The 24,562-nt window shown below is 44.2% G+C and overlaps 1 protein-coding gene across 1 annotated transcript in view; it reads right to left on the reverse strand.

The window, feature by feature from the left end:
* Positions 1–24,562, reverse strand: part of JAK1 (Janus kinase 1) — a 241,668-nt gene that overhangs the window by 18,630 nt on the left and 198,476 nt on the right. Inside the window, 8 exon segments of the mRNA XM_036853262.1 lie at positions 5,578–5,764; positions 8,099–8,222; positions 10,169–10,326; positions 13,996–14,181; positions 15,747–16,089; positions 17,970–18,133; positions 21,403–21,468; positions 21,470–21,557. Coding sequence (XP_036709157.1) covers positions 5,578–5,764; positions 8,099–8,222; positions 10,169–10,326; positions 13,996–14,181; positions 15,747–16,089; positions 17,970–18,133; positions 21,403–21,468; positions 21,470–21,557 — 1,316 coding nt within the window.

The following is a 24,562-nucleotide window of genomic DNA, read 5'->3' on the forward strand; positions in this document are numbered from 1 at the left end:
TCAGGAGAACTGACCCTCACCCCGGAGTCTTGGGCTGATGACTGCACCTGTAACTTTGCAGAGTGTTATGTAGGGGAAAGAGTTGGGGTCAGAAGACGTGAGTTCAAATCCCCATGCTTCCTCTAACTACCTAAGTGATCTTGGATAAGTATAATGGATAACAACATACTCTGGATTGTTCTGAGGATTAAATAACTTAAAACATGAAAGAACCTCAAACAGTGCCTGGCAAATTTAAGAATTACTCACATGATAGTAGCCATCATGATCATCATTATTAGTTACTGCTACTCTTTTTTTTTTTCTTTTTCTTTTTGTTTTTTTTTTTTACTGCTACTTTTACTGTAACTACTAGTGATACTACCATCTGTGTGGTTTTGAGCAAGTCAGTGAACATCTCTGATCCTCAGTTTCCTCATTTTTATAATAGCTACAAAGAGCTATTGTGCAGATTTTTTTTTAATGCAAATATGCACATAAACTGCTTGGGACTAGCAGGTACCCACCAATACGGTAGCTACTGCTGTAATTATTCACTCAACAGACATTAGTGAGCACCCATTCTGTGCTGGGCACTGCACTTCCTATGAATCATCGTGGTGAGACCCAGATCCTGTCTTAAGAGTTTATAATCAAGTGGAGAGACAAACGCTGAACACATTCAGTGCAGAGTACCAGGAGCCTCAACAGAAGCCGTGAGAAGGGTTCAATTCTGTTCCTGTGCTTCTCCCACCACAGCCACTGGTTTTCAGCTCTGGGCCAGCAGGGGTGGCATCTACACCAGAAACCTCCCCAGCTAATCCCAGCACAGAAATCACATCCCCGTCTCCGAACTGCTGCTACCTTCCCGCTTCCTGTGGCTGCTGTTCTCCATTTCCTAAGCTTCACCCAGAGCCCACTAATCCCTAGGAAAGTGAAAACCGCCTCTAATATCTGGAAGGAGAGATGATGTGAGTAAACGGGGCTGGTGGCCTCTAAGGTTATAGTGCACTCTGAGGTCTCACAGCCAAGTGGCAGATGTGTTTTTACCTTTGCAGAATATCTTCAAGCACAAAAACAAAGGCTGCAGTTACTCCCCAAGGCTGGCAGGAAACCCTATCTGAGCAACAAGAACACAAAGTCTTTCCTCTTTCACCAAGTTCAGTGACAGTGTCTTACTGGGAGACCAAAAAGTGATTCAAACATCAAGAACCCAGGCCCCTTTTTGTGCTGGTGTTGCTTCTTCTGCCCACCCCTGTCATAAAGACTCACAGATGCATTCTGTTATAAGACAGTCTCCTCAGAGTATCTTCGACCACACTTGCTAGGGCCTCAGGAGCAACTGTGCTGCCCTTTCCTTGAGGCCTGACTTCTTCTAAGGGAAGGATCTGACATGTGGAGGGCAGTACCTTGTGGCAGAGGAACATCAAAAAACCCCACCAGGGGCTTCCCTGGTGGCGCAGTGGTTGAGAGTCTGCCTGCCAATGCAGGGGACACGGGTTCGTGCCCCGGTCCGGGAAGATCCCACATGCCGCGGAGCGGCTAGGCCCGTGAGCCACAACTACTGAGCCTGCGCGTCTGGAGCCTGTGCTCCTCAACGGGAGAGGCCGTGACAGTGAGAGGCCCGCGCACCGCGATGAAGAGCGGCCCCTGCTCTCCGCAACTGGAGAAAGCCCTTGAACAGAAACTAAGACCCAACACATCCAAAAATAAATAAATAAATTAATTAAAAAAAAAAAAACCCCACCAGTATCTGACACTGGGGGAAGACCTGGCACTCAAACCCCTCTGACCTTGGCCTTCAATGAGGCCCACTTCACTTCTCCACGCCTCAGTTTTCTCTTCTATAAGATGGGACTCTTGATCAGGTGACCCCTACGTGTCCTTCCAGTTCTCACATTCTAAGAGGTGATGAATCCACCTGCAGGACATCAATGACACTGTTGGTGGGGCTTAAAAAAGAGCAGCTAATCACTGGGGGATTCTACCAAACATACAAAGAAGAACTTATACCGATCCTTCTCAAACTCTTCCGAAAGACTGAAGAGGAGGGAACACTCCCAAAGTCATTCTATGAAGCCACCATCACCCTGATACCAAAACCAGACAAAGACACCACCAAAAAAGAAATTACAGGCCATTATCTTTGATGAATATAGATGCAAAAATCCTCAACAAAATATTAGCAAATGTAATCCAGCAACACATAAAAGGATCACACCCCATGATCAAGTTGGACTCATCCCAGGGTGACAAGAATGGTTCAACAAACACAAATCAATCTATGTGATACACCACATCAACAAAAGAAAAGACAAAAACCACATGATCATCTCAACAGATGCAGAAAAAGCATTTGATAAAATTCAATCTCCATTCATGATAAAAACTCTTACCAAAATGGGTACAGAGGGAACATATCTCAGCATAATAAAAGCTACTTATGACAGACCCACAGCCAATATAATACTCAACAGTGAAAAGCTGAAAGCCTTCCTGCTAAAATCTGGAACAAGACAAGGATGCCCACTCTCATCACTTCTATTCAACATAGTATTGGAAGTCCTAACCACAGCAATCAGACAAGAAAAAGAAATAAAAGGTATCCAACTTGGAAGGTAAGAGGTAAAACTCATTATATGCAGAAAACCTGAAAGACTCCACACAAAAACTACTAGAACTGATAAACAAATTCAGCAAGGTAGCAGTATACAAGATAAACATACAGAAATTGGTTGCACTTCTTTACACTAACAATGAAATATCAGAAAGGGAAAGTTAAAAAACAATCCCTTTTAAAATCACATTTAAAAAATACTTAGGAATAAACCTGACCAAGGAGGTGAACACACTGAGAACTATAAAATATTGATAAAGGAAACTGAAGATGATTCAAAAAAACGGAAAGATATCCCATGCTCTTGGATTGGAAGAACTAATATTCCTAAAATGGCCATACTACCCAAAACAATCTACAGATTTAATGCAATCCCTATCAAATTACCCATGACATTTTTCACAGAACTAGAACAAATAATCCTAAAATTTATATGGAACCACAAAAGACCCAGAATTGCCAAAGCAATCCTGAGGAAAAAGAAGGTGGAGGCATAACCCTCTCATACTTCAGACAATACTACAAAGCTACAGTAATCAAAACAGCACAGTACTGGCACAAAAACAGACATATGGATCAATGGAACAGAATAAACAACCCAGATGTAAACCCAGACACCTATGGACAATTAATCTCTGACAAAGAAGGCAAGAATATACAATGGGGAAAAGACAGTCTCTTCAGCAAAGTGGTGTTGGGAAAGCTGGACAGCCACATATAAATCAATGAAGTTAAAACACTCCCTCACACCATACATAAAAATAAACTCAAAATGGTTAAAGACTTAAATATAAGACACGACACCATAAAACTCCTAGAAGAGAACACAGGCAAAACATTCTCTGACATAAATCGTACCAAGGTTTTCTTAGGTCAGTCAACCAAGGCAATAGAAATAAAAACAAAAATAAACAAATAGGACCTAATCAAACCTGTAAGCTTTTGTACAGCAAAGGAAACCATAAACAAAACGAAAAGACAACCTACAGACTGGGAGAAAATATTTGCAAATGATGCAACCAACAAGGGCTTAATTTCCAAACTATATATAAACAACTCTTACCACTCAGTAACAACAAGAAAAAACCCAATCAAAAAATAGGCAGAAGACCGAAATAGACATTTCTCCAAAGAAGACACACAGGTGGCCAATAGGCACATTAAAAGATGCTCAACATCGTTAATTATTAGAGAAATGCAAATCAAACTACAACGAGGTATCACCTCACACCAGTCAGAATGGTTATCATCAAAAAGTAATAATACTAATAATAAATGCTGGAGAAAGTGTGAAAAAAAGGGAACCCTCTTACACTGTTGGTGGGAATGTAAATGTTGCAGCCACTACGGAAACCAGTATGAAGATTCCTTAAAAATCTAAAAACAAGAGTTATCATATGATCCAGCAATCCCACTCCTGGCACATATCCGGAGAGAACTCTAATTTGAAAAGATACATGCACCCCCAATGTTCCTAGCAGCACTATTTACAGTAGCCAAGACATGGAAGCAACCTAAATGTCCATTGACAGGGGAATAGATAAAGAAGATGTGATATATACACACACACAATACATACACACACATACACAATGGAATATTACTCAGCCATAAACAAAGAAAGAAATAATGCCATTTGCAGCAATGTGGATGAACTTAGAGATTATCATACTAAGTGAAGTCAGACAGAGAAAGAGAAAAATCATATGATACCACTTATATATGGAATCTAAAAAAATGATACAAATGAACTTATTTACAAAACAGAAACAGACTCATAGACGTAGAAAACAAACTTACGGTTACCAAAAAGGAAAGGGAGTGCAGGGAGGGATAAATTAAAAGTTTGGGATTAGCAGATACAAACTACTACATACAAAATAGATAAACAACAAGGTCCTACTGTGTATCACAGGGAACTATACTCAATATCTTGTAATAAACTATAATGGAAAAGAATCTGAAAATATATATATGTATGTGTGTGTGTATATATATATATATATGAGAATAACTTTGCTGTACACCAGAAGCTAACACAACACCGTAAATCAACTATACTTCAATTTAAAAAAAAAAAAAAAAAAAAGAGCAGCCAAGTTCCTCACCTCTCCTATCCAATTTACTCTGTGATCCACCCACAGCTCCCCACTGCCTGCACGATAAAGTCCCAGCTCCTTGGCATGGCATCCAAGGCCTCCCATGATCCCAAATCTCTGCCCTCTCAGTCTCCCCTCTCCCTTCTTTCTGACTTCACTGAACACATCAGTCCTCTAGAACCTTTCTGCAGCCCCTGCTTTGGCCTGCTGCTTTGCCCTGCACATGCGTGCTGGGAATGCCCTTATCTAACTGGCAACCTCCTGTTCACTGTCCAACACTTGGCTCAAGATCCACCTCCTCTGTGTAGCCTTCCACGCTATGTGACTCAGGGATCTTGACCATCTCCTTCTCTGCAACCCCAGGGTCTAATACGTGTGTGTGTGTGTATGTTGATTTAAACACCCATCACACGCTACAGTGGCCTCATTTACCTGTAACATTTCCTGTATTAGGCTGGAAACCCTTGGGGCGCAGGGACTGAGTCTCATGCATTTCTGACTCTATGCATCTAACATAGTTCTTGGCCCACAGAAGATGTGCCAGGATCATCTCTCAGACAGATAAACCACTGACAGGGGAACTTAAGACATTTTATCAAAAGGAAGAAAGAAGTAAATGTCTGCTTACTAATCCTAAACATGCCTCTTTCGGCAGCTTAATTGAGATACTGAGAAAAGGTGTATGTCTTTTCTATAGAAAATGCTGACACCTGAGGAGTGGGATGTGAGTCAGAGACAGACTTGTAACAAAACTTAATGAAAAACACCTAGAAACTATGGGGGAAAGACCACTTTCTTCAAAGCACCCAGCATCTTCTGTTTGATCTGGGTCTCAGAGCATCACGAGGGGATGCAGCCTGGCTCTGGCTTGAAGAGACTTACCTCGGGGCTTGGGCTGGCAGCAGCGCTTCAGCACAAAGCTGATGTTGTCCGTGCGCAGGATCTGCTTCTTCAGGTGGCTCATGAGGTCTCCAAGGCTGGGGAAGCTGCGGTCCGAGCCATGCAGGCTGTAGCGGCCCTTCTGCACCTCAATTTGAAAGTTCTTGAACTGCTTCTGGACACCCAGCAACTGCCATTCAAGAAAATAATCAGAAAGGATTTGTTTTAAAAAGGGCTCAAGCAAATCTCTCATGGGTATGTATGATGTTAACAACAGGAGAAGCTGGGTAGAGGGCATACAGAAACTCTGCACTATCTCTGTAATGTTTCTGTAAAACTAAAATTATTCACTAATAAAAAAGCTTATTATAAGTAAATGAAATAATAACTAACAAAGGAGATCCAGGAGAAGGCACTGATAAAATGGAGTTAACACCAAGGAGACAACCTAACAGCAGTGATTTCTACAAGAGAATCACTTCATTTTGGCACTTAAGATGAACTTCATGAAAACACCAACCTCATAGAACTGTTGCTAAGATTATATGGCAGGGCGCGTATAAAAAAGTTAGTAAGCACTTTTATAAAGGTTAGCACATATTATGCATGAAATAATAAGTACTATAGCAAAATTTATCCAGGAACTCCCTCAAACTGAGCTCTTCCAAGAACCTCCTGGGAGGTGGCAGACAGCTGTCTGGTCTGGCTTCCGAGTTGTATGGTGCCCCATAGAGGAAGTATAAGCAGAAGTTTTCCTTCATGACAACTTCTGTACAAAGGGAACTATTTTAGTGGTTAAGAATGAGGTCCAGAAAGATCTACTTACGCTGTAAACTAAGACAAGATATTTAAAATCTTAATGCCTCAGTTTCTTCATCTGTTCAATGGGGATAATACAACCTCATCGCATGGGGCTAGTGTAAGGCTTAAATGAGAATATACAGGAGAAGAGCTTAGCACAGTGTCTGGTGAGCTAAAATAAATAGCAGGAGTAATCCTATCTATGGTTCCTGTTTGCCCCAGGTAATCTGACACCAGGTAGACTACGTTACTGAATCACTGACATTCTCGGTACAGCACAGGTCAATTCCACCTCAAAAGGTGGCTGGGCCGTCTCATGCTCACATCTGTGATAAAAATATTAAATTTCCTCCAAAGACTGATGGAATGCAGAAGAAAGGGATCCTGTCAAGGCAACAGGCCTGCCAAGTGCTGAACCACTGCACCCGTATCAGCCACGAGGCTGAGCTGTACAGGAGCACCCCAGGCGAGCAGTGGCCCCTACAGACTTCACCCATGACTCTTGCCAGCACTGGGCTCCTTCTGCCATTTCCTCTTCCACTCTTGACTGAGTCCAGCCCCAGGGATTCTCTAGTACTCTTCCTTCCGGTATCTGAGGTCTGCAATATGCTAACGTGCTGACTCTCATCTTGCAGCCCCTCCCCTGCCCCAATTCTCCCAGTTCATGGTGAACCCACGCAACACTACTGTATTTATTTGGACTAATTCTGTAAAACTCTGTCTTTTAAAATAGTCCAGGACTTCCCTGGTGGCCCAGTGGTTAGGAACCCACCTGCCAATGCAGGGGACACAGGTTCGATCCCTGGTCTGGGAGGATCCCACATGCCGCAGAGCAACTAGGGCCGTGTGCCACAACTACTGAGCCTGTGCTCTAGAGCCCGTGAGCCACAACTACTGAGTCCACGTGCCACAACTACTGAAGCCCACACGCCTAGAGCCCGTGCTCCACAACAAGAGAAGCCACCGCAACGAGAAGCCCGTGCACCACAGCGAAGAGCAGCCCCCGCTCACCACAACTGGAGAGGGTCCGCAAGCAGCAGCGAAGACCCAATGCAGCCAAAATAAATAAATAAATAAATAGATTAATTTAAAAAAAACAGTCCATTTCTTGTGTTTTAAAAAATTACATGAATAACAAAGCACTGTGGTCTAGTGAGGTCAAGTTAGCAGTTCGGCTTCAGGATTTCTCTCACATCATTCCCAGCTTCCAACCACACCTGAGTCACTAACAGACATCTTGTCAAAACACATGTCAGTAATTTGTCTGTTAAAATGTCCGCAGCTACCATCGGGGGACAACTGTATTAGGCCAGGTTGCCAACAGGCCTCATTGGTGCTAGTTTGTACCAGTGAATGCCCAGACACAGCTCTGGGTCTGGGATGGTCTTGGCACCGAGTGTAAAAATAAACCACTCTAAACCACCGAGTGTTTTGTGTGAGCTGGTTTTCTGGTCATGTTCCACCTTCCAGAGCACAGGGACCCCTGCCATGGGTCCCTTGCAGGAAGGAAGAAAGGGCCATAAGGACGAAAGGGTAGGGGGTCTGGCTGCCTGGGAAGGGGCTCCTTTTGAGGCGCAGGCTGTCCCTGTCAGAACTGCTGGGGATTTTCTCCGAGCCCCAGGCTTTTCTACCCCCATCCCCCAAGGGTGGTCCTCCTGGATGAGAGGCTGCACTGACACCCTGTGGCCACATGGGCTGGCCCCAGCCAGTGGTCTTGACTGACCTCAGACTTTTCAAAGCAAGTGACGGTCATGAGGATGTTGTCGAAGTCGGTGCAGCTCCACCGCAGCACGTACATTCCCTCCTCGCTTCCTTCTTGCCGCAACTTATTGATGGCATATTCTGTGCTACAGGGAGAGAGGCAAAGAGAGAAAGCTCACCCCAAACAGAAGCACTCTAAACCCCATGGGATGTCCACTTCCTTGAGCTGCCTCAAGTCTGACGGCCGCTCACAGTACCTGTCCTGGGTCCTAGCGTCCTCTCCGATATGAGACATGAGGCAGGCGGAGATGCTGAGGAGCCTCAAAACAGATCAGGTCTCCAAAGTCGAGAAGGGGGCTCAGCCTGCTATCCCGGGCACTGAGCCAGCTTGTCCCCGACTTCCCCACACACGCCGCTTCCACTCTAGCCAGAAGAGCCCCCCCAAGGCTGAGGATGCAGAGCTGTCCGTGATGCAGCGCTAGGGGGTCTCTCCCCGTGACCCCAAGCAGCACAGCTAGAACAGGAGCCTCAGGACAGCATGGACTTGGAGCTGTTCTGTTTATTGCTGCATCCCCAATAAGCAGAGCACGCCTGGCTCACAGTTCTCAATAAAGAAGTGAATAACTGAGTAATCAACACTGAATAAAGAAATCAAGGAGGATCAGAAAGCTGTGAGGAGAGCGCATGCCTGTCCTACACTCCCGTGTCCCCAGGACTAACAAGTCCAGCACACAGAGGGCAATGAGCAAACAGCTGCTAAATAAACCCACATATGACGTTACTACACCCAGTGAGTTCTGCTCACTGAGTGTTGGTAAAAGAGGGCTGTGTGGTCAGCATGTGTTAGAGAAAGGCGGAGACCAATGGCTCCCTGGTCGCTGGGCGGTGAGGGTAGGCAGACAAGAAACAAAGGGACATGTACATAAACTTAATATGTGAGGAGGTAATCAACGCCGCTGAAGACAAATAGAGCAGAGTGAAGGGGTCAGGGAGTGTGGGGGGCAGAAGGGGAAGAGGTGTCATTGTTTTACATAAGGTGCTCGGGGAGGACTTCACCAATTAGGTGATACCTGAGTGACACCTGAAAGAAGCGGTGACTGCTGAGATTCTGGAGGGAGGGTTTTCCAGACCAAGGGGAAAAGCAAGTGCCAAGGCCCTGAAGCCTACCTACGGTTGGCATATTTGAGGGACATGCTTTATTATAAAGCTCAACCCTTGCTCTGCAGTCCTGGTGTGTCTGTCTCCCCGTGAGTCTGTGAGCCTCTTCAGGCCAGGGACCACACCACTGACAAACTGCCTGTCCACAAGGCAACTGGGATCGGGAAGAAGGTGGGGACCGCTTCATGTGAAAGGTGGCTGATGAGATGCTTCCACAGATATATTTCGGTCTGGAAGAGAGACTCAGAAGAAACACAGCAGCTGTTTTCCTTTGCCTGAAGGATGGTCACACGCAAGAGGAAGCAAACTGAATCCCTGTTGCTTCAAAAGGCGGAACTCAGATGAGCAGACAGAGTTACAGGGAGGCAGACTTCAACTCCCTATGAGGAAGGTACGCATGTCTGTAACTGTCAGAGCTATAAGCTACTCGCTGCCAAGTGAAGCGCTAAGTACCCCATCACCGGCGGTGTTTGAGATGCAGGTGGGACGAGATACCCAGCAAAGCCCCTCCCGGCTCTAAGGCTTGGTCACCTTCACTGGGCCTTCTGGCACTGGAGGACACTCTGACTCGGGATTCTGTTACTTCCTACACCGTCTGCTGTTGAGACCTGTGCCCTGTCTTTCTTGAATCGCCCAGAGCGTTTGGCACAGTAAGGGGCTAGGAAGTGTAGCACTTCTTGGTCAGCTGTGGAGAGGTGAGGGGTTCAACTATGAGGACACCCAAGGAAGGGGGAAGAGGTGAGGGGCTGCTGCAAGGACCAAGGTAAGAAATGACAGGAAGGCCTGACCAGGACAGCAGGGACGGAAAAGGGCACCAAGTAAGTATTAAGTGTCAACACCTGATGACGCCCATGCCTGAGAAGGACACGCTCCCCATCACTAACACGTGGGCTCTTTTCACACCAAAGGCAACTGAAAATGTTTTCGAACCAACCAGATTGGACCGTGACAGCCATTCTGTATGTTGTGGACGATCAACGGGGGAGCCACGTCGGTGCAGAGGTAATGATGGGCATCTGCTGTGAGCCGGAAGTAGCCGTCCACGAGGGACACAAAGGACAAGGCCTCCTCATGGGAAGAGAGCTTCAGTTCCTGGCGAGAGAGTAGAAATGCCCATGGTTACAACACGTGCCTACCATCTTAAGCAGCTGACTCTCTGGGGAGGTACACAGTGAGAAGATATTTAACACAATGAAGAATGCACGACCCCAAAGGGAAGCTCTTTTTGTCGATAGTAACTGCACCCCTTGCAGTTACATATAACTCTGTTCACCACACTCTTTCATCTCTTTCCTCAAAACTTTTATCAGATTGAGGAACAGTGGGGGGGGGGCACGCAGGAAACTGTGGCAGGCAGGAGACTGAGGAGAAGCTGCCACCCGGTCCAGATGGAAGAGGAAGCCTGAATCAAGGTGGCAGAGGTATAAAAGTAGAGGTGGGGGGAGCATAGTGTACAGATGGCACCCTGGTCCTGGCACTACACATTATTCCTAGTTATAGAAAAAGAAACAGAGGCACAGGTGTTTCATCTCATCCAGAGCTGGTCTAGAAGGTGAAACTCCTGGATTTTAGTCCAGGAATGGTCCCAGACACAATGATGAGGTTTCTAGATTAAATCCAGGAACCTCTGAGGGTCTGGAGGAGGCGGAGAGTCTTACTCAAAGTGGGAGAGGCAAAGGCAAAAGAGAAGAGGAGGAGGGAGGGAGTTTCCACAAAAGGAAGAAAAACGTTTGGAGGTGAAGACAGGTGGGGTTTTGTCTTGATCTTATAACCCTGAGCAGAGATGACCATGTGAGAGGAGCTGTGGGGTCAACCAGGAACATCTGATGAAGGAAGGTTTGTAAAGCCATGACTGAGAGCTTTGTCTCACAAAAATATTAACAAACACCTGAGCCTTCAGAGAAGGGTAAAATGACACTTGAGTATACGACTCTTTCCTTAGCACTGGAGAAAGAAGAGGCTGGTGGCAGAGAAAAGCAGACAGAGGCAAGAAGACCAGTGAAGGGGGGAGGGGTGTATATATGCAACCAGACAGAATGGAGGTAAGGGGCTTATAATGAGAGTTAGCTATGATGCCAAAGGAAGGGTGCTTTGGGGTTGTGAGCCAAGGAGGCCAAGAGAGGGCAGGGAGGGCTACCATAGGGATGGCGATTCAGGAAGGAGGCTCTGTGCTAAGTGTGCTTCCTTTCGGGTGTGACCTGGCATCTCCCTGCAGAGCCCCAAAGAGCAAATTCAAGATGGTTTGGCTTGGGCAGCCCTTCACCCAGTCACATACAAACGAAAGTGCGTAAGCACTTAAGTTCTCTGAAAGCGGGAGTCTGAATAGAAAGGGGAGATGTCAAGAAGACGCAGAGAGAAGAGATAAATCAAGATATGCTCTGATAGCGTGGCAGCATCATGCCCTCCTGAAAGACCAGCAACCAAAGTACTGCTTGGAAATGCCATGGCTGGGAAGGGATGGAGGAGTGAGATAAATAAGAAAAAGCATCGCATAGTGTTGACCCACAGGTTCAGGAGCCAGCTTATCTGGGTTCAAACCTCCGTATCTCTACTTGCTATTACATTTAAGCATATATAATCATCATTTTTATTCATCAAAAATTGTCAAATATTGGCAATTTCAAATAACTTAATGTAATAGCTGTATGACCTTGGACAAGTTACTTAACTTCTTTGTGCCTCAGTTTCCTCCTCTGTAAAATGGGGATAACGATATACCCACCTCATAGGGCCGATATGAAAATGAAAAGAGTTGGTATTCATAAAGCCTTTAAGATAGGAAATCCCTGGCACACAGCAGGGCTAGTATTTGTAAAGGAAAACCAGGTAGTGAGGAGATCAGGTATCGATTTCTTCTTGCCTTCCCCCTGCTCTCTGCACAGCACTGTAGTTGGGCACAGAGCTGCCAGCCCCTGCGGCCAGGGCGAGCCCTGACTTAGACGACAGGCGCACCACCCGGGCGCCAGACTTGACTGCCAGCCAGGACAGACGGGGCAGGCTCAACAAAGCCTGCATCAGCTGGCTGCGGTTCCTCCTCCTCTGCCACGCGTCTCCAGGGTTTGGCCATGTTGGACAGCCAGACCACAAATGGGTCAGCCTCTCCCTCGCTACAGAGTCCCTGGGGAAGAGAACATCGTGGAAACCAAAGCAGTGCAGGCTGGAGCTGCCCCTGTGCAAGCTTCTACACCTCTCCCTAAGTCTCAGATTCCCCCCTGGAAGTGGAGCCAAAATCCTGATATCTTAAGGTCTTTGTAAGGACTAAATAAGATACTGCAGACACATCATATAACATGACTTAAGAGCTATAATATGCTGAATAAATAGCATTTATTTTTATTTTCTCCCTCCCACCATTTTCCATCTCTCCACTAACATCTATCTGGGCTCTTCTTCTACTTCCTTCACACTTTCACTACAGTTTTCTAACGAAATCAATGTATCTTTATTGTTTCAAAAAATGGGGAGGATGGGGAGAATTAAAAATTAACATCATGCATAATCCCATCATAAACAAATAGTTGTTAATATTCGATTATTTTTCTAAGAGCATGTGTATGTATGTGCATAATTTTTTTTAACAAAATTGGTTCCATTCTACCAGTAGTTTTATATTCTGCTTTCTTCCATTTATGAAGCATTTTTCCGGATTTTTTTTTAATTCGGCAATTTGTTTACATAATATTCTACTACTCAGATGAGTTGTGTTTTATTCTCTCGTTTTCCTATTATCATATATGCAGGTTAGTTTCAGTATTTTGACACTGTAAATACTGCTGGGATAAACATTCTCATTCATAGACCACTGCCTGCATCTCTCATTGTTTCTAGAAGACAGGTCCTCATTTCCTGTATGGAGGGATATATAGATACTTTCAAGGTTTTTAACACATGTTTACCAAATTGCTTTCCCAAACGGTATATCAAAAAGACTAGTTACTCTAGATGTAAAAGAATGACCATCTGTCCTAAACTATATATCACCAGATTCCTTCCCAGTACTGAGTGTTATGATTTTAACAAGGTATTTGAAATTTTTAGGCAAAACTTGGTATTTCCCTAGATGACTACCTTCATTGCATGCAGCACCGTGACTCACCCACCTGTCCTCCCCATGTGCGGTCAGCCGTGACTTCCCCAACACAAACATGTTTATTCTGGCAGGACTCCCACTTCCCCTGCCAAACTGGCCTGCCTGTCTAGATCACGTCCTCAAGTGATACCAAAAAAAGAGGAAGAGAGGTTGAACACCCCTTCCTCTGTCCGAGAGTCACTTGGGTGTGCTTGACACCATGATGAGGACTGTCACTGTGGCCAGAGCCACCGGCTAGACAGTCTGCTCGAGTGCAAAGTGGGGCTTCCCACCGACCTCATTCCAGATGACCCACCCAACTCAGCAGAGAGGCTGTGCAGGAGCCCTTGGGAGAAAATGCTGACACTCACTCAGTGATGTTTATCTTCAAATCCACTAACTTTTGTGAACTAAATATTGATGCTGAAATATCTTTGGGAAGACAGCAAATCCTGAAGCAGATACACATATGAAGACCAAAGAAAAGGCACTAGAATGTACCCGCGTAACTTAAAAACAGACATTGATAATGTCAATGTCAGCAATAGGGACCTTTTGGCTTAAATAAGACGATCATAAGATTTTCTCTTTGGGACAGGAACCCTGAAGAGCACATGCTGCGTAACTGTCCTCAGCAAAGTCTCCCCCCCCAACACCAGACCCAGGCTGAATCACTTCTGAAGCAAACTTACCATTTTTTTGTTGTCCTGCTTATTAATGCTGACCGCAGACTCCTTGATTACAATGTGAGTGATCTCAGGGAAGTAAGAAAAATTGTTCCACTCTTCCCGGATTTTGTTTTTCTCCTCATCCTTCTTGTGTTTATTTTCCAGTTTTTTCCGTTTCAGTTTATTTTTTTCCTTTTCAACAGGAACAACCTGATAAGATACATAAAAGTGACAGAGTGAAGTCAGCTTTCTCATTTTCTATTGGTATTTCTCATTTTCTCCTGGCAAACCAACAGAAGGCCTGCAGCCGAGGAGGAGAAAGCCAGCGTGCCTGGATTGACAGAGGAACTGGGAGAGTTAGCACCCATGAGCCTATTTGGGTCCCCATGGGCCTATCTGGTCCCATCAGGGATGCCTGGGATCCTACACCTGGAACAGATCTTAATGAACACACTGACTAAACTCTTTACATAATCTATAGCGTGCAAGCAAACTCAGGAACGGAAATAACTGCTCACTAGACACGCATCTACAATCAGGTCCCCCCATTTGAACACAGGCTTTCTCCTTTTAGAATCTATCACTGATTGTCTTGACTTTACAGCCATATTCAAGTTGGAATTTTCAAGAGAAGGTATGAATCCCATGCTTGGATAACCTAGGGAGTCATACATGTCTGCACAAGCGTACGTATTTTGTGTAGCAGAAGTCTTGGAGACTAGAGATCTGGGATAAGATCCTGCCTCTGCCAGTTACTTCGTTAGGTCATCTCTTTGTGCCTCCATTTCCTCATCCATAATCAGAGATCTTACATCTTCACAAGGTTCTTTGAGCAGTAGGTAAGTTCTTATTAACACAGTACCCACACTACACAGAAAACACTTGATAAGTGTTTGGCATTGTTATTTTAGCATGAGAATAAAATAGGAGTAGAAAGTAAATCTCACCTTTACTTCAACATTATTATTATTTACAGTAATAATGATGATGATGACAATAGCAGCTATAATAATTTATTGAACATTTATCATATGCCAAGCTCTGTGCTAAACGACATTCAGTTCTCTCAACACTATGAGGTAATACACTAAGTATCACCATTTTATAGATGAATGATATGTGGCTGATATATGTGAAGTAACCCTCCCAAGGCCATGTGAGTATAAACAGTGGAGCTAGGATTTGAACCACGTCTATTTAGATTTAAAACCCATGCTTTTAAACCACTCTGCTCTATTGCCTCATCCAACAAACACTTCAAAAAGAAGCTCCAAATTGCAAGAAAAATTACTCTATTTCACGGAACCAGAGGGCTAAATTCAATTCTTGGCATAATCACTATTAGTTAGTTATGACCTTGGGCAAGCTTCTTAACTTGTCTGTGCCTCTGTGTTCATCTACAAAATAGGGAAAATGGTACTATCTCTCACAGATTTGTTTTAAGGAATAAATGAGTTAATACATGTAAAATGCTTAGAGAAGGACTTGGTACATGGTGAGCACTTGGTACATGTCTGCTGTTATTACTATATTATTACATATTGTATATGTTGTTATTATATATCTGTTTCCCTACAGAACTCAATAAATATTTATTTTAGATCTACTGCTACATGGATACAATAAAAGATGAATGATACGTGGTCTCTAGCCCATGAAATAAACTCAGCTGACAGGGGTGATGAACATGCAAAGAGATAATCCCAACAGAATACACGGAACACACCATGTGACACAGCATGTTCTGTTCTGATCAGCCACCTATCAGCACTTACATTTGGTTTCTGCCTCCACTGGATTCCAAGATTTCCGGTCACCATCACTTCATAGCAGAGAATGTTTCCATTATCATTCGGATGGAACCGATTCATCTCATTTTCTGATGAAATCAGTAGCATGGAAGTCTCAAATATTTCAGCACCATAATGTTTTGTCAAAGTTTCCAAGGTAGCCAGGTATTTCACCTTCAGGTCGTGTGTGGACACACTGCTGTCACAAATGGTCTTGTTGTTAAACTCCTTTAGGAAATCCTTGAAAACGTTATTTATCCGCATCCTGGTGAGAAGGTTCCTCTGTCTGATGGACTTATTCAATGTTTCTGGAATATATCGCTTGTAGCTGAAACGAAGTAAAAAAAAAAAAATGTCTCTTTTTCATGTATAGGTTAGCAGAATAGTGCAGAAACAAACCTAAGTCTATAAATCTTCCTTCCCTGTGTTGCCAAATGAGAAAGAAAGGTCTACTCCCAGAGGGTCTTAGATGGAGTAAAACTCTGAGGATGATAATCGTAAGGAGATTGAGGTGAACAGGGACTGAAAGAAAAGAGAAAAGTACATGCTCCACAGATTTTACTGAAATGGGAATTCCTACAGGAATCATCAGATTTTCTGGGTCACAAAGGCAGGCAGCAAAATGCACTTATCTGTGTTTTTGTTTGCTAGTGCCACTGTTCCTGTGCACACTGGTGTTCACATAAACACACTGTTACTAAGATTCAGCATCAGTTAGAAAGCCGTCTGGAAGGTGTCAAGAGTAACGGAAGATGTTTTGTATGTTCTACTTGCCTATCTATTTTACAGTTTTTCTATAAAGATCAAAAACTATTTTTACAAGAAATGGGAAAAAACCCATAAAAGCTAATTAAATACAAAAGACTTAGTGTTTGCCATGTGCAAATGTCTCAGATATATTAAATGGATCAACAAGTAAACTGAACGATTAGTTACCCATCCAGGTGCTAATGAGAGAGTATCTGTGACTAACAGAATCTCCGCAAACGGATATACTGCTAGAACAGGAGCCAGCTTTAAGAAGAGTATGAACACCAAAGAAAAAGAGAACAAGTCCACTGGGGGTCAAAGTGGGGAGACCCGTCGGCCTGTTACTCCCAGGCCTGAAAAAACACCTGGCACAGGGAAATCCCTGCTGCACAGATGGTTTCACAACCGTGGAAAACTGTGGAGTTTGAAATTTATCCCCAACAAATATTGTAATTTTTTTAGATTAATGTAATAGAGAGGAAAATCAGAGGAGAGTTATCATTTTTTACTTTAGCCTCATGAAAAAATAAAGAGGAGGTGCCCAGAGCAAAAGCCACAGAACACAGAGAAAGTAGCAGAACAGCGTATGTCTAATCAGTCCCTGCATTTCTGAGGAGCAACTTGTGATCTGCTCCAGACTCTGGTCAAGGGCAAGGAGATACAAGAAGTAACCTTATGAGAAGATACATGCCACCTATCACAAATAACACCGCTATAAATAATTCCCTCTTCAAAATGAGACTGTCTTATGACAATCACAATAGCTCACTGATTTAAAAATTATATTTCCAGACTTCCCTGGTGGTCCAGTGGTTAAGAGCCTGCACTTCCACTGCAGGGGGCACAGGTTTGATCCCTGGTCGGGGAACTAAGATCCCGCATGCTGCACAGTGCAGCAAAAAAAAAATAAAAATAAAAATCATATTTCATAGATGAGTGGGAGTTACGCAGATTCAATAATCCTTCACAAAGACTTGATCACAAATGATAATTTTAAGTAAATACAGTTTTCTTAAGGTAACAGTTGATCGTGCTTCACATCGGAATTAACGGCTCTCTAGTGAACTAGTTATGGCTGGGAACGATAGCAGCTGCCTGTAGAGCTATAATCAGAAGGATTTTAGGACAGATCCAGCACAAAAGGAAAAAGTTCAGTGATAGATGGCAATGCCCAGCATGGGCAGAGAGGAAGGGGGAGGGCATGCAGGCCACTAATTTGACTGGCACCCCAGCTCAGAACTGTCACCCTAGTACAAATTTCTGAGGTCATCAGCCAACATTCAAAATCAGGACACAGTTGTAACTGTGTTACCTTTCATAAATATTCTAAAAAAGAGCTGCGCTCTGCAGAGAGCAGTAGTCAGCCAAGAGCTGGCAGTAGTTAAGCTGAGATGTATGAAAACGTACAAAAATAACACCATCCCCACAATCAATTCTTTAGCCAGCAGGAAGGTTTACCTGATGTCCTTGGGAAGTTCTGGCAACTGCATCTTCTTCATCATGGCATAGTGGGAGATGGCCAGGACGGCCATTCCCAGACACTCGTTCTCAATATCATGCCCATCCTGCTCCGTCTTGGGGTCTCGAATGGGAGCCAGGCATTTGACCAAATCATACTGTCCCTTTGGAGCAGAGGTGAGAAGAAAGGAACCACCACTTAAGTTTCAAAGAGTCCACCCATGTTTCTGATCTTGAGAGGAAGGTTCCCCATACAGGGAGGTGCTACCCAATAAGCAGTACAGCAATGAGACTAACGAGATTTAGAGTTTCTCTGGCACCAAAGCTCTTTCTCAACAGCTGGGCATGAAGGGGCTTGGGAAAGGTCTCCCCAGGTTAATTCATTCGTTTAATAAACACTCACTGAGCACTATGCTGGGTGCTGGTGAACGGTATGAACACATGAAGCCCCTCTGTGGGGCTCCCATGTAAGTGATGATGAAAAGCAGCATGTACTAGGCTTGGGCTGCACCAGGGCATGGGACGTGACAGCTGTCTGGGGTTTGATTATTTGTTAACTCCACAACGAACCGGTGTATAAATGACAGAGCACCACACACCCTTCTGGTGTAGATTTACAGAAAGGAGAAGGAATCCAGATTCTACACTGCATCATTACCACACGTAAGTTTTTTCAACATCTGCTGTTCAAGTTTCCGGTAGTGAAATGTATCACCAAAATACACCCCCTCACTCACTGAGGCACGTCACATTCCACGAGCCAATGAAGGCTGCTAGGGTCCCCTTTATTAAGCCCTAACCTGAGTGCTAGGCACTGTGCGAGGTTCCTCTCATTTACTATTTCACTTAATCTTTACAACAGCCCTATGAGGGGGATGCTAACATCATCATCTCTGCCTAACAGCTGAGAAATCTAAGGCACCAAAAGGTTAAATAACTTCATTCACTCACTTGGTAATCATTGATTAACAAGAACCAATTACGGGCCAGATGTTATTCTAGGTGCTAGGGATACAGCAGTAAACCAAACCACATCGTGGACCCTACGGAGGTTTCCAGGAAAGAAAGAAGAACAAACAAACAGAAATATATAAACTCAAGTAGTTACCAAAACCAAAGTCAAGTAGAAAGACAGAATACTGTGGGAGCTGGGGACCTAGTGAGTGGTGGGGTAGAGGGTCAGACCAGATGTGACTGCAGGGCTACGGCTCTGCAACACTGTGCTACAGTCACACTCAGTCTTTACTCACCGACTGGAAGTGTACAGAGCTCTTAGGATTGGGACCTCGTTAGCCTTTCTCCAGCTCGAAAAGAGGCAGACATGAAGTATGGGGGTGGTGTTCCTACATAAGGAAGACACTCACTTTCCCTGAATCAACTTTAGTTTAGTGGGTTTTGGACGGAGGGTTCTCACTGCTGCAGTTCCCCCTTTTCCCCAAGATAAGACTTCTTGTTTCTCTCAGTAAGAAAAGGACACTGACCTCTTCTACAAACTACCAAGGACCAACAACAATCATCTCCACCAGCAATGTGTGAAGAGGAGAACAAAATCTGAAACTATTTTGTCTGGCTGTGATTTTCTGTCAACATCACTGTACAACTACCTTAAGTAACTCATTCCTGAAGCTCTGAAAAGTCAGGTTCTAATATAATACTTACTCTTGAAGTATGGTGCCCTCTTTTTTTACACTTCCTCTCCCAAAAAAGTAAAAGAATCAATCTCAGAAATGAATATATGTAAAACTGGGAGGCTGAATTCAAAAAGACCCATCTGAAAATGGCCAGTTCACTTATTTTTTCCACACAGTTATCTGCCCAGGGCTGTGCCCTGTCCCATTTCTCTACTGTCTCTGAGGCCAGTCCTCAGGTATATTATGGAACGTGGATAGTGTGCAATCACAACTAAAGCTGTACGAGAGAATACAACTGTGACACATAACCCACACGTGTAAAAGTATATCCTAAGGAAATAATAAACAGAACACATATTTAGACGTATGTATGAGGCTGTTTTGTAACAGTGATAGCGTAACAGGGGAAAAAAATCAAGAAAAACCAAAACTGTTCAGAAACAAGGATTAGTTAAATAAAGGCTGACTTTTCCTCTGGATTCCAGTCTCACACTCGATTTCCTACCCGAAATCTCCACTTGTGTATCTCACAGGTATCTTCAGAAGAGAGCTCCTAATTTCCACCTCTTCTCCAACCTGCTGCTCCCAGTCTTCCCTATGCAGGGAATCACTCCGTTATCTATCAAACACTGCCCAAAATAAATCTCAAAATTCTCTTCGATTCTTCAAATATCCTCACCTTCCACATCCAACTCATAAGCAAATCATATCAAATCCATCTCCAAAATTAATCGCAGATCCACCCATTTTTCTCCAACTCTACTGCCACTACACTGGTGCTACTGGCATCTAAGGAGAGGAGGCCAGGGGTGTGGATAAATATTCCACAATCCCTTACAACAAAGAATTAACCAGCCCAAAATGTCAGTAGTGCTGCTTTTGAAAAGCTTTGCTCTACTCTGAAGAAATACTTTCCCCACTCCTCCCTTAGAATTGCAGACACTTTTTTATTCTTCAAAGTTCAGTATAAATGCCACCTCTTTAGAGGGATCTTCTCTGATCACACTATTTAAATTAGGTCTCCCCATTCAAACCTCCCTCCCCATATTCTCTATGACAAAGGCCTTTTTCTTCATAGCACTTTTCACAATTTCTTGTGTATTATCTATGTATCATTTTATCTGCTTGTTTGTTCGTCCCAACTCGGACTATATGTCTGGTGCTTGCAGAGACCATGTCTGTCTTGTTCACCACAGTTTCTGCAGCGCCTTAGCAAAAAGTACACAGACACTCAGAATAAGATATTTTCAAAAACTACACAGTGCATAATACATATTTGCATGATAAAATCAGGAAGCACATAAACAAAAATGTTAGTTATCTCAGGGTAATGTAATTTAGGTGACTTTAACTTCCCTTTCTGGCTTTTTTCTAGTGTCTTATCATTCTACCCTGCCACCACTGTGACTCAGAGTGGCCACCTCCTTCCTCTCTGTGACTGCTGAGAAGTACCTTCGTGATTAGCCTTGCTGAACTACACCTTCCCTCACTTATAGCTCCCCTCTGCTCTCTGCACAGGAGGCACCGTAGACACGAACTGAAATGGTAGGAGGGGGGAAAAAGAAAGGAATGGGGAAGAAGTAAAGCCCAAAAAGCCCACAAGTGGGATAACCAGCCTGTTGGATGCTGAACTGCCTTCCCCCTCCTCACCTGGGGCAAGTCCAGGGTTGGTGAGAACTACCCATGGAACAGGCCATAAAGCATCTTAGCTGCCACCATGGTCGGCTGCGCCAGGGAATCTGACCCCTACCATGTCTTACCCACCCCACAAACTCCAGGCTCTCCTGGGCCCAACATCTTACCTGAGCAAACAGATACTCCAATGAGCTGGCGTCAAGGAGAGGGGTTGCATCTGGAACTTTTTTTTTTCTCGTAGCTGTTCTTCTGCTTCTTTGGAGAATGTCGCCATACTGACTGTTCGTTATCATTGGTCCCGTGCCAGTTGGTGAAATAGAACCTGGAAGGCAGGAAGATGAATGTTAACTGTGGGAAAGGGGACCTTGGCATGCGTGGGAGAGGTGTCCTGGTTCTACCCAGAGCGATCAGTGCCAGAGGTTAAACTTCCCTGAGAAGTAAACAGACAGACCTTTCATCTGTGTAGCGCTTCACTGTCTATAAGGTCCTTTTCTTTTCATTCTTACAAGCACTCTGTGAAGAGCTTACTGCCAGAACCTCATCTATGACTCAGGGAGATAAAGTGACTTCCTTAAAATCACAAAGGAATTTCCACTCCGTCTTCCTAGATAGCAAAACACTGCTGTCTAGAACTAGATGCTAGTCCAGCAACTCCCTCCACCGTTAGTAACGCCAGCCTGCCTTGAATCCAAGACCTATTTCACAGTTTAACATTTCTGAAATCTAGTTTCATCATACAGTCAAGACATACAGTTAATGTAGCAGTCTTTCCTAATTCTCAGATGGCTGTTACTGACACTTTTTAATCTTACAATGAACAAAGTTTTAAAACAGAAGAAATATACAAACACTACTACAAGCATCAGCTGCAGTGCCCTGAACTAATAAATGCTTTATATACATTATGCTATTTAATGCTTACAGCAACTGTACAAGGTATGTTTCATTGTTTCCATTTTATAGATGAGGAAAACTGAGGTTCCGAGAAGCTAGGTCACCTAAGACCACAAGCCTGTTCTCTCCACTACTACTTTCCTCTGCCACCTGTAAGAGAAACACAATGAGTTCTGGAATGCGTGAAAGTGACTGAGCCAAGCTGATCCAGGCCAGCTCTAGGCTACAGACTCAGAGGGTACCTGGGCCTCTCTCCCTTGACATGCCCATGTGCTGATGAAAAACCACCACGGCATGGAGAAGGAACATATAAAACCTCCCAAAAAGGAGCTGCCGTTAAACTCAGATATGTCAGTGAGCTATATTTGCAGAGCCTAGGGCATGCCAGGTCCTGGGTCAGGCTCTGAAACACAAGGGGTTCTCAGGCACAGTCCCCGCCTGCTGTGAATTCCGTCTATAGGCAATCAGTTAAATCCAGGGGGCACATCTCATAAATAGGGCTACACTGTGACTTTCATGGACCCCACACAGTTTTCCTTTCCTCCGTAAAAAGAAATATTAAAGTTATATTTTACAACTATGTTGGTATAAAGATGAATATAATCTAGGCTGGATTATTTTTTTTCCTGATTTTAATAAAATTAAAACACTTCTGTGGACCCCTAATAACATCATGAGCCCAAGGCATTGTGTCTCATAGATAAGTTTTTCTTGAACATGAGTGTCTCAGATACGGTGCCAAAGGAGTACCAAGGAGGAAGAAGTTGTTGCCTCTGCCAGGGGATGTGGCAGGGAAGGGTAAAGGGTTGGGGAAGGGAGTTGGGACTAGGATAAATAAATACCAGGCTATGGAGTCTGGACCATACACAGAAGGCAGAGGAAAGACTGAGACAAACTGATGTGAGGCAGGATCCCACTAGAAGAGAGCCCCACAGAAAATGGACTAAAATGAGAGAGGCCAAGAGACAAGCAGGCGCCTAAGGCAGCAGCCTGGGCAATGCTGTGAGGTTTGTGGGGTCAGAGGCCTCAGTGCCTTGCTCATCGCTAAATCCCCAGCGCCTGGCATATAACAGGTGCTTAATACACGCTTGCTGGATGCAGAAACAGCAAATGAATGACCTAACTCAAGAAGTAGCAATTAAAATGGAAACGATGGATAAGAAGTTACTTTAAAGGTAAAAATCAACATTTTACAACTTTCAAGTGATTCTATACAGCCCATCTTCCACATAACTCACGGAAATGACTGATAATTTGACTGTGGCCTTTGGCATCTCTCTCTCAGACAGAAAGAGCCACGTATCCACAGAGTCCACATGCAGCATAAACCACAGCTGCAGGACTGTCCCCGTACCTTCCCACAGGAGAGTAGAAGCCTGAGGCTCTCAGCTGACACAGAGGCCAGCATTCATGCTGCCCCCAGGCTGAGGTGCCTGCTCTTCAAGGGCAGAACAGAGCAAGGCGGGGAGGACTCCTCCAGGGTCGGCTGCCCTGGGCAGGCAGAAAGTAAGAGGTGAACCAGCCCTACCAGCTGAGCAGATACAGGAAATCTGACACTGGGGCAGAAAAAGATGGACAAGGCCGTGGCCAACTCCTCTGACTGCTGAGGGAAATCCAAAATGGAGAGTTCTCTTCATTCATACAATAATCTAGTGATCTACTATAAGTTCCAGGGGGTCTTCCTGGGAGGAGACAGGTGAGAGGGTCTAAATGGGACGATTAAGAGAGTAGCTAAGAGCTTCTGAGTGCTAATCGTGTGCCGGGCACTCCATATACAAAGGTTCAAAGTGAGGCTCTGACAGAGGGGCACGCAGGACAGGTAAATTCTGTTTGAGAGTGGAGGAAGGTGGTAATGAGAGAATGAGAATTATGTATGGTATGGAAGCTTACCTGGGATGAGGGGGGAAAGGATTCAAGGATGGAGGAAGTTGTCTGAAAGAGCAACACTGAAGACAGATTTTCCCTGAACCAGGTGGAGCCATGGATCTCCCACACCCCGCTGAGTCTCTATGATAAAGAGCCAAGGACCCATCATACTCCCTCGGGGCTGAACGAGGACATTTTCTGAGGTTGCTGTCTGAGCCCTGCGAGACCAGCCTTGCCTTGGAAGCCTTTTGGTAAGATATTCAGACAAGATAAGGTAATGTGCAGCTTCTCCACTACAGAAAGGCTGAAGGGAGCCTAAAACAAGGCTGTATCTCTGGAAATTGCCTATAGTCAAAGGCTGACAGCTCTCTATTTAATAAGACAATAAAAAGAAAAAACCTTTAGATCAGTTAACTGCCAAAATCAACATCTTCCATAAGCAACAAGGATATATTGTATAGCACAGGGAAATATAGCCATTATTTTGTAATAACTTTAAGTGGAGTATAACCTACAAAAATATTGAATCACTATGTTGTACATATGAAACTAATATTGTAAATCCAC

The sequence above is a fragment of the Balaenoptera musculus genome, chromosome 1, assembly GCF_009873245.2.
Source record: "Balaenoptera musculus isolate JJ_BM4_2016_0621 chromosome 1, mBalMus1.pri.v3, whole genome shotgun sequence".
In the NCBI taxonomy this organism is placed as follows: domain Eukaryota; kingdom Metazoa; phylum Chordata; class Mammalia; order Artiodactyla; family Balaenopteridae; genus Balaenoptera; species Balaenoptera musculus.